The sequence below is a fragment of the Borostomias antarcticus genome, assembly GCF_949987555.1.
Source record: "Borostomias antarcticus genome assembly, chromosome: 10".
In the NCBI taxonomy this organism is placed as follows: Eukaryota; Metazoa; Chordata; class Actinopteri; order Stomiiformes; family Stomiidae; genus Borostomias; species Borostomias antarcticus.
Window position 1 is genome coordinate 19,345,685 of NC_140243.1, and position 13,206 is coordinate 19,358,890.

Here is a 13,206-nt window from a genome sequence, read left to right on the forward strand (position 1 = left end):
CATTAATGTTTGCTAACTAGCTAGATAGCAGCAGACAAGCTAATCCAGCACAAATTGGTGCATAAAAAAATCACCTGAATTCAGGAAGTAAAGTGTTTGATGCTCAAAATTCCCTCCCGGGTACCACCAAGCCTGAAAAGAAAATCTAGGGCAAACCCTGCCTTACAAGGCTCAAATATGTTTTGTGGCTCCAGTCAGATGTTGTATGTATTTTTTGGCCCAAACTACTGTAGCTCTTTTGACAGTACAGGCTGCTGACCCCTGGTAAAGACACAGAGCATTTCATCAGACATTTACCGCTCCATCCCAGGGGGACAAGGAGAGAGAGCTGTTACAGATCCTTAAGGCTCACTACAGCAGGGTGGACGGCAATAGGTAGAGACAGGTCATCTTGGCTGGCTAGGCCGTGGTTACCAGACCGTCTGGACATATTGATTTACCTTGTGGCCTGTTAAGAACCCAAGCCATGTCTTCAACCGTTTTTCCATGTTTTCTATTTGTTATTGTTGTTGGTTTTTTTTCAACCCCTGTGGGGTATTGCAATACATAATTTTCTCTGTGGGACTATTTGTAAACATTGATAAATTCTCAGTATTGAGAGAGGGTTTGGACTGTGCTAGGGCCATTTTAGCGTTCAGTCTGCTTACACACCAGACATATGAATGTAACAGAGCTCATTATAATCCTTTTATGTGGTTGAAAGTATCTTGGCGTTGGGGACAGATGGTGACTCACCCTAGTGGGGTCATTGATCATCAGGCTTAGCTATGGGAGTGTGTGCTCTAGGAAGCCAGGGGGGCAGCGCCCGGTCCTCGGTTAATTGAGGGGGCAGTTAGATTACCCTCTCCTACCCCTCGCTGTGTCATAATTGTAGGCATACAGTAGGTATCCACTACCAGGCCCATGTGCTCAAGTGCCAGCCCGTTTAATCAGCTTAATGTTTGCCTTTGGGCCTTAATGTGTGTGAGGTGTCATGATTAATGGATGGAGTTTTAAATTTTCTTTTTGGGGGGGATTAATGACAGTCAGTATAATTGTGTTGTAAAAAATCATAATATATTTGACCTACAATATAGCTCTAATGTGCTATGTGAGGATATTTTTGGTTAATGATAAAAAGGTGGAGATGCTTAGGCTATATTTTCCCATTCATTCAAAGGACATTTCAATAGACAGTCTGGCATACTGTACTCTGCATGAATAAAAGCATTTACAGACAGTGGTGTTTTAGTATGTCTATATGACTAAACAAAAGACAGACCCAGGGGGGGAGTAGAGAGAGAGAGAGAGAGGGGGGGGGGGGGGGCGAGAGGGAGGGAGGACTCTTAAGCACTTTTTATATCTCCTACCACATTAAGTTCCATATGTGTGAAATTTGTTGTGTTGGGAGACCGTTCTGTGTTTCCTCCCTTTACAATTCTTGTCTTTTTCCCTCCCAGAACAAAGAATAAACTGTGGTACTTCGAGTTTGGCACATCTGAGACCTTCTCTGCCACATGTAAGAAGCTCCATCACTTTCTGGAGGTGGAGGTAAATCAACAACTTTCTATTTTGGAATGTAAGGACTACCACTTGACTAGCTCGTCTGGAGTTATTCATGGAAGCCTTTGATTTCATGAATAGACGTGTCATCTGTTGCATTCATGTTCCCAGAAAGGACTTTGTACTGTATTACTGTAGATGGTAGTGATTTCATGAAGCAGTTTTCAATTATAGATTCTTTAAAGGCAAGAAATATATACTTTGATGAATCTACAAAAAGATAGTACTAGCCAGAGATTGAGAGTTATTAGCACTAAGTAAATACCCAGGTATGAAACCCCTGCGAGAGTAATGCCTCTAATCTAGTGCGCAACATTTAAAGACTCTGGGTAGATTCACCTCCTGATCCTCAAATAGCCGTGATTTGTAGCAATCTCGCAAATCGAAAGTGTTGACGAGGGGTTTCTCCCCTCCTTCCCCCACCAAGCCCACCACAGACCAACACAGGTCATTATCTCCGCACGACCCTGCTGTGTGTGATGTTGAGCGATAATGAACGTGGCGTCTCTCCGATCTGTCTCCACCTCCATAGAGCCATCCACACAGGGAAGAGATGTTGATTTTAATTTATTACTGCAAAGTACTCTGTGCATCTGTACTGTGAAGAGTGCTATATAAATAAAGCTTACTTACTTACTTACTTACTTTCTGCTGGACATCTCCAGCTTGTCGATGATCAAATGGCTTTGAGTAGATGGGGAATTATAGGCAAGGCAAGGCAAGTTTATTTGTATAGCACATTTCAGCAACAAGGCAATTCAAAGCATCAAGACAAAGTGCAACACATAAAAGGTCATATAAAACAAAATGTAAAAAAGGACATTTAAAACAAAATGCCGGAAAAATAAAATACAGGAATAAAAGTTACAATGCAGTGTATGAATGAATAATTAGGGCACATATGTTATCAGCTGGATCAAGTACAGTGTTAAGGCTTCATAGCTCTGTACTTAATACTTAGTGCCTCACACTCATCAACTGCCAGTCAGGTGCAACTCAACGAAGAACATTAAAATTCCAACATTAAACATTACAATGTCACACGGCTTCGGTACCTTTTCTATCATCTGTTTTTTCTCTTTCTCCCTGTCCTCCTCCCCTCTTGGCCCTGGTCGTTTATGAAGTGTGATGGAATCACTCTGGACCTGAGCAGCATCTCGCTGGAGGGCATCGCCGTCCTCAACATTCCCAGCATGCACGGCGGCTCCAACCTGTGGGGCGAGAGCAGGAGGAGGCGGGGCCACCGCAAGGCGGGAAAGAAGACCCAGGATAAGAGGACGACGGTGGTGGACCCCAAAGAGCTCATGTTTGCAGTTCAAGGTAGATCTCACACATAGGCGATTTTACCCTCTGAGAGTAGGGGGGGGGCAACATTTTGACGTGAGAAAAAAAAAAAACTTCTGCCGTCTCGTCCCATCTATTTACAAAGAATACCAGTTGTGAACAGTATGCTAATAAGAAATCCGTATGACAATTCAATATGTACAACGCATCAAACTTCATCTAGACACCACAAGCATGTCAATATGACTTTATGACCGAGCACTAGGCCATACCCAACATCACAACATCAAACTTCAACTGCCTGCTGGTGCTAGCTTCCTCGCCGATGGTGATGTTGCTAGTGCTAGTGCTAGCTTCGATAGCCTCTGGAGCACTTCTGCATTCGATTGCACCTGCTGCGCTGTCATTTCGAGTGGTAGCTTCTTCATTAGCATTGCCAGATTTTATTTTATTTCATGAAGAAGTGGTAAATTGTTTTTATAGCTCTTTTTGCCATTATGAGCAGGTTGGCTAGTTGTAGCTTGTTGAGCACTGAGCAGTACAGTCAGATCTAATTTTTTTCGACGGACGAGTTGTGCCATTAGTGGATTATGAATATATATATATTTTTAAAGGTAGCCTAGTTTAAGTAATAAATACACTTTTAAAATTAATGATGATTTAACACAAACTGGTACAAACCACAATTATGTATTTAATAATTGTGTTAATTAGTAAAAAAAAAAGTAAAAATAAAAGTGTTTTTTTGTTTTGTTTTGTTTTTTTTAAGAATCTGAGCAGAGTTGGGCTGTCCAATCAGGGGGGGCACTTGCCCCCCCTGCCCCCCCTATAAAATCGCCAATGATCTCACAGATGTGCATTTCACATGAAGAACACACATGAATTTGATAGAGCGCTCCCCCTATTCCTAATCAAAACATTAGGTGCGTTTACATGACAAATATTTTTCAATCTGGTTGATTTCAATCTGGTTGAAGATTTCAGCTCGAGCGTAGGCCTATACATGGGATACAAAGTAAACTGGTTGGATGTTTACATGCGCAAACGAAACAAATGTTTCGAACGCGCACGCAGCCGTGAGTGATTGCGTTACGATGGTTACAAACAGCTGATTACGGAACTGTTGAGCGTGCCTTGATTAGTCAAGTCTTGAGCATGCGCAAAATGAACGCAGAACGCAGCATCAATCCGTTTCAAGGTATACATGAGGACCAAACGGTTTCGAAAAGGATTAAACTACCTCCTTGAAAGCGATTGGAATTTCAATCGGGTTGGGCATTTCAGTCGGATTGAGGTGTTTATATGACATTTTCAATCGGTTTGGTCTTCCAAACCGATTTGAAACCGATTCAAACTGTCCATGTAAATCAAGCCCCCAGGATTCGAAATCTAAAGTGAAGGCCTATTGAACCGCGCCATCTTGGCTAGATTTGTAGTCATTTGGCTATTTCCGGTGACTTTTGTACTTGCGCAGTTGAGCTTTTCTGTCCGACGTGCGTCCACGAAAAAGTTCACCTTTATGTGAAATGTAGACGCACGTTCCCGGCTCTCTCGGCTCTCCCCGCTTTGATTTAGCAATGAAAACCGGCTTGCATATTAACCTGTTTTTGTCAAATATATCCATTGGAGAAATTATTTTTTCATCCAGTCATCTTAGTTTAACAGGTTAAATATAACTGAACATGTTTTGTTTGCTAGTAGATGGTATTCATTCCGTTCGCGATAACGTTATTGCAGCCAGGCTAAATTCCTCCAGGGAGCCAGTGACCGGCGAGTTGAAGAGCTTCACTCCCCGCCAGCAGGAGCTTTGGCCGCGGCTACCGCATCTCGGATAACCCGCTGAGTTCGTGGCTGCTATTTCACATTCACACTTGATCAATCCCAATACCGATCCATGGTAATAATGAATCAATCGTTCAGATCGGCAGTGCTGCATGCATGTTACAACATCATTGTTAGCTTTATTAACATAACCATAGCCTACATTTATCTCTCTAACGTTAGGCTATCCATCTTACACCAGTCGGCCATTCGATAGCTAGAAGCGGTCAACGCCAACGTTGACTGAAAACACCCAAACTCAGTGTATCGTTTCATCTTTATGCCTACACATCAACTCCTTTCCATTGTATGTGAATAAATTGCTGTTATTCTAAAAATATCCCATTTCTGTCCATTCCTGGAAAAGGCTAATAATTGCTGTCAAATGATCACTCCAGTTTATCACCGTATCCCACTACCATTTCAACTATGCACAGGAGGTTGTCTTGTGGTCATTTTCATAAAAAAATGATTAGCCTGATCAGTTTGTTGTATGTATTAAGCCCCTTTTGAGCGGTGTGCTTTGACTACTCTCCTTTTTTGTGGTCATTTTCATTAACACATTTGATTAAACATCCGCACTGGCCTATGAACGGCTAAAGATTCCCCAGGCAGAACTGGTTGATGCTGTCAGGGAAAGGGATGTCTAGGGCTCCCTGCTGGAACTGCTGCCTCCGCGACCCGACCCCGGAAAAGCGGATGACGATGGATGGTATTAAAAGACTTTAGCCGGGACCCCGTTGATGTTAGAATTAATAGGCTACCTTTATTTGTGGTACTTGAACTTGTGTCTGCGTTTCTGGCTTGCCATCATGGATGTATTGTTCATAGGCTATGTTTATCAGATGAGATGCAGTTGTCCGGGCAGGTCAGCTAATGTGATTTACGAATGGAAATACATGCTTGGGAATATTTAGACATTTCAAACTTCCTCTGTTAAGGTGGTGCTGGGGACAGCGCAGACGGCCTGCATGGCAGTAAATTATCAAAAATGAGGCAAAATCTATCTATGAAAATAACCTCAGATTGAAACATATTTTGTGGTGAATAAGGCGATATAGGCTTAATGTGTATTCATACGGAGATAAGATTCAATTGATCAAGGGCGAATGTGAAATAGCAGCCACGAACTCAGCGGGTTATCCGAGATGTGGTAGCAGCGGCCAAAGCTCCTGCTGGCGGGGAGTGAAGCTCTTCAACTCGCCGGTCACTGGCTCCCTGGAGGAATTTAGCCTGGCTGCAATAACGTTATCGCGAACGGAATGAATACCATCTACTAGCAAACAAAACATGTTCAGTTATATTTAACCTGTTAAAACTAAGATGCCTGGATGAAAAAATAATTTCTCCAATGGATATATTTGACAAAAACAGGTTAATATGCAAGCCGGTTTTCATTGCTAAATCAAAGCGGGGAGAGCCGAGAGAGCCGGGAACGTGCGTCTACATTTCACATAAAGGTGAACTTTTTCGTGGACGCGCGTCGGACAGAAAAGCTCAACTGCGCAAGTACAAAAGTCATCGGAAGGCCATAAAAGCACAACTGCGCAAGTACAAAAGTCACCGGAAATAGTCAAATGACTACAAATTTGCCAAGATGGCGCGGTTCAATAGGGCTTCATTGTTGATAGCGGTCAGTGAATGGAGTGGCTGTATCCAGTTCTATTAATACATCCATGATGTAAATGCACCTATTGTGAACATAGAAATATTATGTATCACAATGTGAATTTTTCCATACTTTTTTTTCTTTCTCAAAACACCCAAGACTAGCTTGAGTTAATTTCAGTACTTGATTAACTACTGTTTACACTCAGGCAGGGGCGCTTCAAATTTGGAGGCTAATAAAGGACCAAATACAGCTTTAACCAACATAACAGGTCTCCCCCAGTATGTCTCTACCATTCAGAAGAGAGACCTTGCCCTTGTTCATTTTAGACACGTCAAACTTTAGGCCAAACCTTTCCCCCCACACCCTTATGAATATTTCACCAGTGACAAGTCAACTCCCAGCAGGCAAGCTGAAATAGTTTGGGATGAGGGCCGGCTTACGGTCTAACGTCCCTGTTTAGGACTGTCCCCTGGCTGGTAATTGCTGGCGTGGGCAGCAGTGGACAGGCCTGGCTAATAGGAGCTGACTGAGGGTGCTTGCTGTGAGTCTCGCTGCCCACTGGGATGGGCATGGCGCACAAACCCACAATCCATTTATGTCAAAATGGAGCCCATCGATGGGGGACCTGTGAATGAACAGAGGTGGCTGCTGGGTACTGTAGCTGTTATGAGGACAGCCGACGATGAACTGTTACCGTATGTAGGCAATTTCTGGATTGTGTATTACAGTGTCCGCTCGGGTATTGCAGTGAATAAGCATTCGCTTGCTGTCAATTTAAGCCTGAGTTTTAGCATAGTGCAAATAATCAACTCTACCGTAGTTTGTCACAATTGTTCGACTGGTCGCAAGGTCATACATTTCTGTGAAGTGGGATGAAAAATATGTTCAAATCGTATACATGTAGCTCCTGCATGATCTGGCCATGTTTTGTTACGTTTCACAGCCAGATATGCAATCATGCACTGTCTGCATGTCTACAAGTCCCTCCGCATGCAACACTGAATAGTGTCCAGCCCATTGATTACAGCGGTTGATCCATCATCTTCGGTTCAGAATGGCCAGATCCATTATCTGCCAGAGTTGCGCTTCAACAGTGGAGGAGGCAGAGATCCTCCTACCGGCCCTTTAATTTCAGTCAATCCGAGTCGAGCGCTGATGAATGCGCCCATTTAGATAATGTGTGTTCCTCCTAATACCCCTCCCTCCTAATACCCCTCCCGCGTCCAGCGCCCTAGATCCTCCGGGTCAAACCGGCGACGAGCCACATCACGCACGCGGGGTCGACACGGCGCTAGGGACCTCTGGAGACAGTTTACCCCGCTAGTCTATTCACTGACAGATGGAGAAACGAGAGAAACAGACCAAAAGGTGGCATGCTCGAAGATCAATTCATACGCTACGCGACCTCGCGACCTCCCCTTTCCCCCTGTCTGTTAATTCCCAAATAAAATCAATCGCTCCGGTTTCGCGGATTAAAAAAACAACAACAATTGGAACCACGGGCCCGTACCTGGGAAGGCACTTACGGTGAGTGGTGGGCGTGCGAGAGCGACTGTGAGTGCCGCTCGCCCTTGTTAACGGCGCGCTCAAGGTGAGCGCCCTAAGTTGTCAGATCAGAAACACGGAGCGTCGGAGGCGCTCCCTTAACAGAGGAGCGGTGCATTAGCCGGAGGGGCGAGGGGGTAGGGGGGCAGGGCGGGGGTGGGTAGGGGGTAGGGGGGATGGGCGGTGCGACTCCCAGGTCCGGGCGCTGGAGCACGGGGATCAAACTGGGTGGTTGGGGTGGGGGGGTGTGGGGGGGGGCATAGAGGGAGAAGACTGACCTTTCTGGAGCTGTTAAGTCGTCCCGCTGGTGACGCCAGGAGACAAGCCCCTCAGGTGGAAGAGAATGGCTGCAGGGTGAATTATTTAGACTGGGGTGGGGGGGTGGGGGGGGGGGTTAGATGATGGGGCAGTTGGGAATTAAGGGTGGGGCAGCTGAGGGGCATCCCCTCTCTCTCTCTCTCTCTCTCTCTCTCACTCCTTCTTATATGTGCATACTGTACTGTATATGTGCATACTCTCCCTCTCTCTCTCTCTCTCTCTTTCTCGTATACAGTATGCATTGTCCACCCATCTCCAACTCTGTCACTTTGCATGTGTCAGTGTAGTGGCTGTCCTGGACAGGGGTATTTGACAATGACAAGGACGCCAGGCTAGTTTTTGCTCTCTGACAGAAGCACACTATCATCAGGCTCCGCCTACCTGTGCTGAGCTGAGGTTTATGCAAGTCAGAGCCATGGGAATACAGTAGCACTAATATTTACCTGTAGTGCAATTCATTAAATTCCAAATATTTGTTGAGAGCACTCTACTTTGACCTCCATCCAGTGATGTACACATCCAAATATTCCATTCATTTAAAAAACGGATTTATCATTAATTCAATACAGCAGTATTGCCAATATTAATAGTTTCCTCATAATTTGAGATGTAGAGTGGAACTTTAAATATTTTCAAATGCAAACTGAGTTACACCATCTAACCACAGACAGGTGTTCTCTGACCTTGTTGTACAGGGCAGCGAAGGGTTAGGGTTGTTCTACCTTTCCCACCGTAAGCACTTAGCTTCCACGCCATCCACACAGGGCAGCCAGCCATCCACACAGGGTTATTCACGTCTGCGCTGTCCGTCACCCCGGTCAGCCTGGGGCTGGGTGAGCCGGCGACACTAACGTGAGAAGGCATGCTGGGAAGACAGCTTTAAAGCCCTGTGTCAGGAGGTCACCACACGTTGAACACACACACACACACACACACACACATGCAAACACACACACACACACACACACACACTTGCAAACACACACAGACACACACATGTGCAAACACACACGCACACACACATACACATACATACATAACACACACATTACACACACACACATACATAAAACACACACACACACATGCAAATACACACACAGGTGCACTCACATGTACACACAGGCACTTGTTCTCTGAACCCTAGCAACCACTTCACTCACTATTAACCCTCAGAGACAGATAGACCCAGCACATTGCCATGGCGACAGCTGGGCCCCCCCCCACCCCACCCCAACAGAAACAGCGCCCGCACACCTTTGAAGACGTTTGAGGAGATCGCTCACTGACTACCCGCCGTCAACACCAGACGACAACATCAGCGACAGCAGCTCAGACGCTGCACCTCTCAACCAGAACCATACCCACCCGAGTGCCCTAAAAACGGGTCTTAGTTTCATTTAGTGTCTCTGGTGCTCCCAGCTGGGCTGTGGGGGCTCCTTGATTTGCGGAGGGGGCGTCGGTCGGAGGGCGGGAGGAAGCGCGGAGCCCGGAGAGACAGATGGACCCAGCGCGACGCAGGGCCTCCAGCAGGGACGAAATCAATGCTCAGAACTTCAAAAACACGAGAGAAATTAATAATTATAGGAACACAAGATTGCCTTGCACTGCCGTCGCAGTCTAATTAATATGTGTTTTGTTTGTGTCTTGTTGTACCCCCCAACCCCCCCCCCCCACTCTCCCTTTTAACAGTGAAAATACGAGCTTTTAAAAGCGGAAGGCAAACTGGGAACTTTCAAAACGTCGGCCGCACCTCTTTTTTTTAAGGCTTTTATTTCTTAGACTTTTTCTTTCGCCGTCTTCATCCTCTTTTCCTGCTCCTCCGTTTGCTCATCAAATAGATCCTCCACGATCAGCGCTTTGAAACTTAGAGTGATACGGACCTACGGACGGACTTGCACGGCGTTGGCCGGTAAAATGCAAATGGATCCAGCTGAGACGAGGGGAGACTGTGGGTCTGCTGTGTGCCTGTTTCTGCAGACCTATCTGACCAGCTGCTGTGTGCCTGTTTCTGCAGACCTATCTGACCAGCTGCTGTGTGCCTGTTTCTGCAGACCTGTCCGACCAGCTGCTGGAGGTGGTGGGTCTGGAGGGCGCCATGGAGATGGGTCAGATCTACACGGGCCTGAAGAGCGCGGGGAGACGCCTGGCCCAGTGCTCCTCCGTCACCATCAGGTCAGCACGACCCCTGACCCCTAACGCCTGCCGTGTCCTCGCGTAGCCGCGCGCGTATTCTGCTGTTAATTTTCCGCGCTCCTTCATTTCCGCTGCTGTTAATTTTCTGCTGTTAATTTTCCGCGCTCCTGCGCGTTCAGCCACAGCTGACCCAGGAGAGGCGCTCTAGACACGTATGGGTGGTTAAATGCAAGTACTGTACTGTACTGTACTGGCTTAACCCCAGTCTGACATCACTGGGAGGAAAGCATAGCACAGAGCTTATTGTTTTCTTGGTCTTAGGTTCGCAGAAGTCTACCGCTCTGGGCTGAGTTTCCCAGATGCCGATGAACGATGCCTCTGGGAAACTCAGCCCTGTTCTCTAAGGCGTTGTCTTTGTTTGATTCTAGAACTAGCAAGTCCCTTCCTATGCAGATCGACGGAGAACCATGGATGCAGACGCCCTGTACTGTAAGTCAACAATTGTGCTGATTTACATGGTTAAAAGGCAAGGTTTTGCTGATTTACAATACATGCTGTAAGTTCTAACACATAATAACACAGCTGACTTCTAATGTATTCACTTTGTGGCTCAAACAAACCCATATTCAAGTGTGCACGTTCTCTTTCCATTTTGAAAATCACTCAATTTGTGTTGAATTAAAGCTGTTGTTTGGCTTTAATTACAATGCTAGTCCTCTGACTGCATCGCAGATGAAGTGTAGACATAATTTACATATGGAACATTCAGGCGGAGGTGAAGATTCTATTGCATGACAAAACAAGTAGTTGAGAAGTGCACTTCTGTTGGCAAAACTGCACAGTGCGAAGTTAGGCCCTGACTTACTTTACATAATGGTGTCTTGAGAACACATCCATGGTGAGTTATGGATGTCTGTCCATGCTGAATTCGAGTCAGTCAACCTGTTAAGCAGCACAATTATAATGGGAAGTTATCAAACAAATGTTAGTATGGGAAATTAATCGTAGCTGCATGCACAAGCTGCATTTGACGTTTTTTTGCAGCTTATAACAGCTTTATTTCAACATTTGTTTAATTTAATTTTATATTTATTTTCGGATTTTATCCCGTTTTCATCCAATTTGGTAGTGAATTAAACATGGTAGGCTCCCTTTAATGTCAGCCTTCTCTTTTGAAGCTATTCTGTATCTCAATAAAAAGGTTAATTTGTCAGTTGAATGATACTTCGGTAACATTAAGTTCAATCACATTGAATAGAATTCAGACATCAAGCCCTCATGCAATGATAATTGCCACAGGGTCACAAGTTCCAGACCAGTGAATGATGTGGTCCCCTTTGAAGTAAAAAGGTTCACTTTTATGTGGGTGGTAGCATTTACCTAGGTCATTACTGTGTTTGCACTGTGAGAGCTACAGTAATAATAAGCTACATTAAGTAGAGATCATGCCATACCTTGAGGCTTGATGTTTGTCTATTGATCTCTAATTCTAATTACAAACTGAACTTGCCGAAATAGTTTTACAAACAGTTGTTTTCATAGAATTCATACAGAACTAGAAATGGTGCTTGGAGAGCACAGATCTCCGCCCATGAATGCATTCCGTGGATCTGTGCGCTTGCACATACAGTATGTGCAGGACATGTTTGGTATTGCTGCATTCTTTAGGTCGAGAGCTTTATGCCGGTCCAACCCCCATGTCTCTGTGACCTTCCCTTGTCGAGTTATGGCCGTTTCAATACCCCATTGACAAAAAATAAATGTAGGTGAAGGGCCATCTGTGTTTGGGCTGCTCGTGGACAAGCCCTGTGATTCGGGTCTGCTCCAAATTTGAATGGGTTCTAAGTGGGACCGTGCTACACGCTTCCACTGAGATTCAGGTAGTTCATTATCTCTCGCCCTGTGCTCTCGCTGTGGAGGAGGTGATGGACTGAATGAAACCTTTTCCATGTGATCTCTCATGCCATGTTTATAGTCAAAGTCACAGTCAACTTTATTTATATAGCACTGTTCATACAAACAAATACAGTGCTTTACAGAAAAATAAAAATAAAAAACAGTTAAAATAGTTGATAAAAAATAATAGGATTAAACATGACAAATCATATATGGTAAAAGAATAGGAAATAAGAGAATACAAAGTAAGTACAAAAAATAATAAAAGTGAGTATGTAATAAAATAAAATTATTATAAGTGAAACTACATAATGAAAGCGAGAAAAAGGTATGTCTTAAGATCTCGCTTAAAGTCGCACTGAAACGGACGTTTGAGATCATCTAACTTCCGTAGTTTGACGTATTTCCGACGCAAACAAGCTATGAGGGTGGGACATAATGTTTAGAGGAATTTGATTGGAACATTGACAAGTGGACGGGTTTTAAGAACTTTGGACAGATTCGATAGAAGGATAGCATTGATTGACGGGTGTATGTCGTGAGATTATTGGCCTAAAATCTAAAGTACCTGTTGTCGTCATTGCACGTGACCTACCGTTTTCCAGGAAGTAAGAAATTATATACTTTAATATACGATTACAACAAAAGTAGAATTTTGTACATTTTTTGGCATACAACATTGAGTAGGTGAACACTATGACCAATTACAGTATCACTTTCTTCCTTTACCAGATTGAAATAGTGCACAAGAACCAGGCCCCCATGTTGATGGGTCCACCTCAAGGCTGCAGCTTCTTCTCCTCTGTCATCAGACGGACGCGCAGCGAGAGCAAAGACTGATGGACACAGCGACGCAGCCCTCGTTTCTCAGATACCCACCTACAGACCTGGACAGTGAGGGGTCTATTCAGCACCTTTCACTAAGCCTATCAGTGAGGGAGGCTACTGTTCAATGCTAAGGATGCTAATTTATTAGCATAGCATACAGTAGCATGTTGTAGCCACACATGCTGCTACTGCCATTGTAGTGCGCATCCATCACAGATAGTGTG

At 44.8% G+C, this 13,206-nt stretch overlaps 1 protein-coding gene across 2 annotated transcripts in view; it reads left to right on the forward strand.

The window, feature by feature from the left end:
* The window catches only part of dgkb (diacylglycerol kinase, beta), a gene marked incomplete at both ends in the record, with an annotated part of 44,547 nt that extends 31,553 nt beyond the window's left edge, over positions 1 to 12,994 (forward strand). For both annotated transcript variants that reach the window (XM_084444415.1, XM_084444416.1), the window contains 5 exons: positions 1,440 to 1,530; positions 2,667 to 2,862; positions 10,177 to 10,297; positions 10,687 to 10,747; positions 12,887 to 12,994. In XM_084444415.1, the coding sequence (XP_084300541.1) occupies positions 1,440 to 1,530; positions 2,667 to 2,862; positions 10,177 to 10,297; positions 10,687 to 10,747; positions 12,887 to 12,994 (577 nt within the window). The remainder of the gene's footprint in view (positions 1 to 1,439; positions 1,531 to 2,666; positions 2,863 to 10,176; positions 10,298 to 10,686; positions 10,748 to 12,886) is intronic.
* Positions 12,995 to 13,206: the final 212 nt, after the last annotated feature.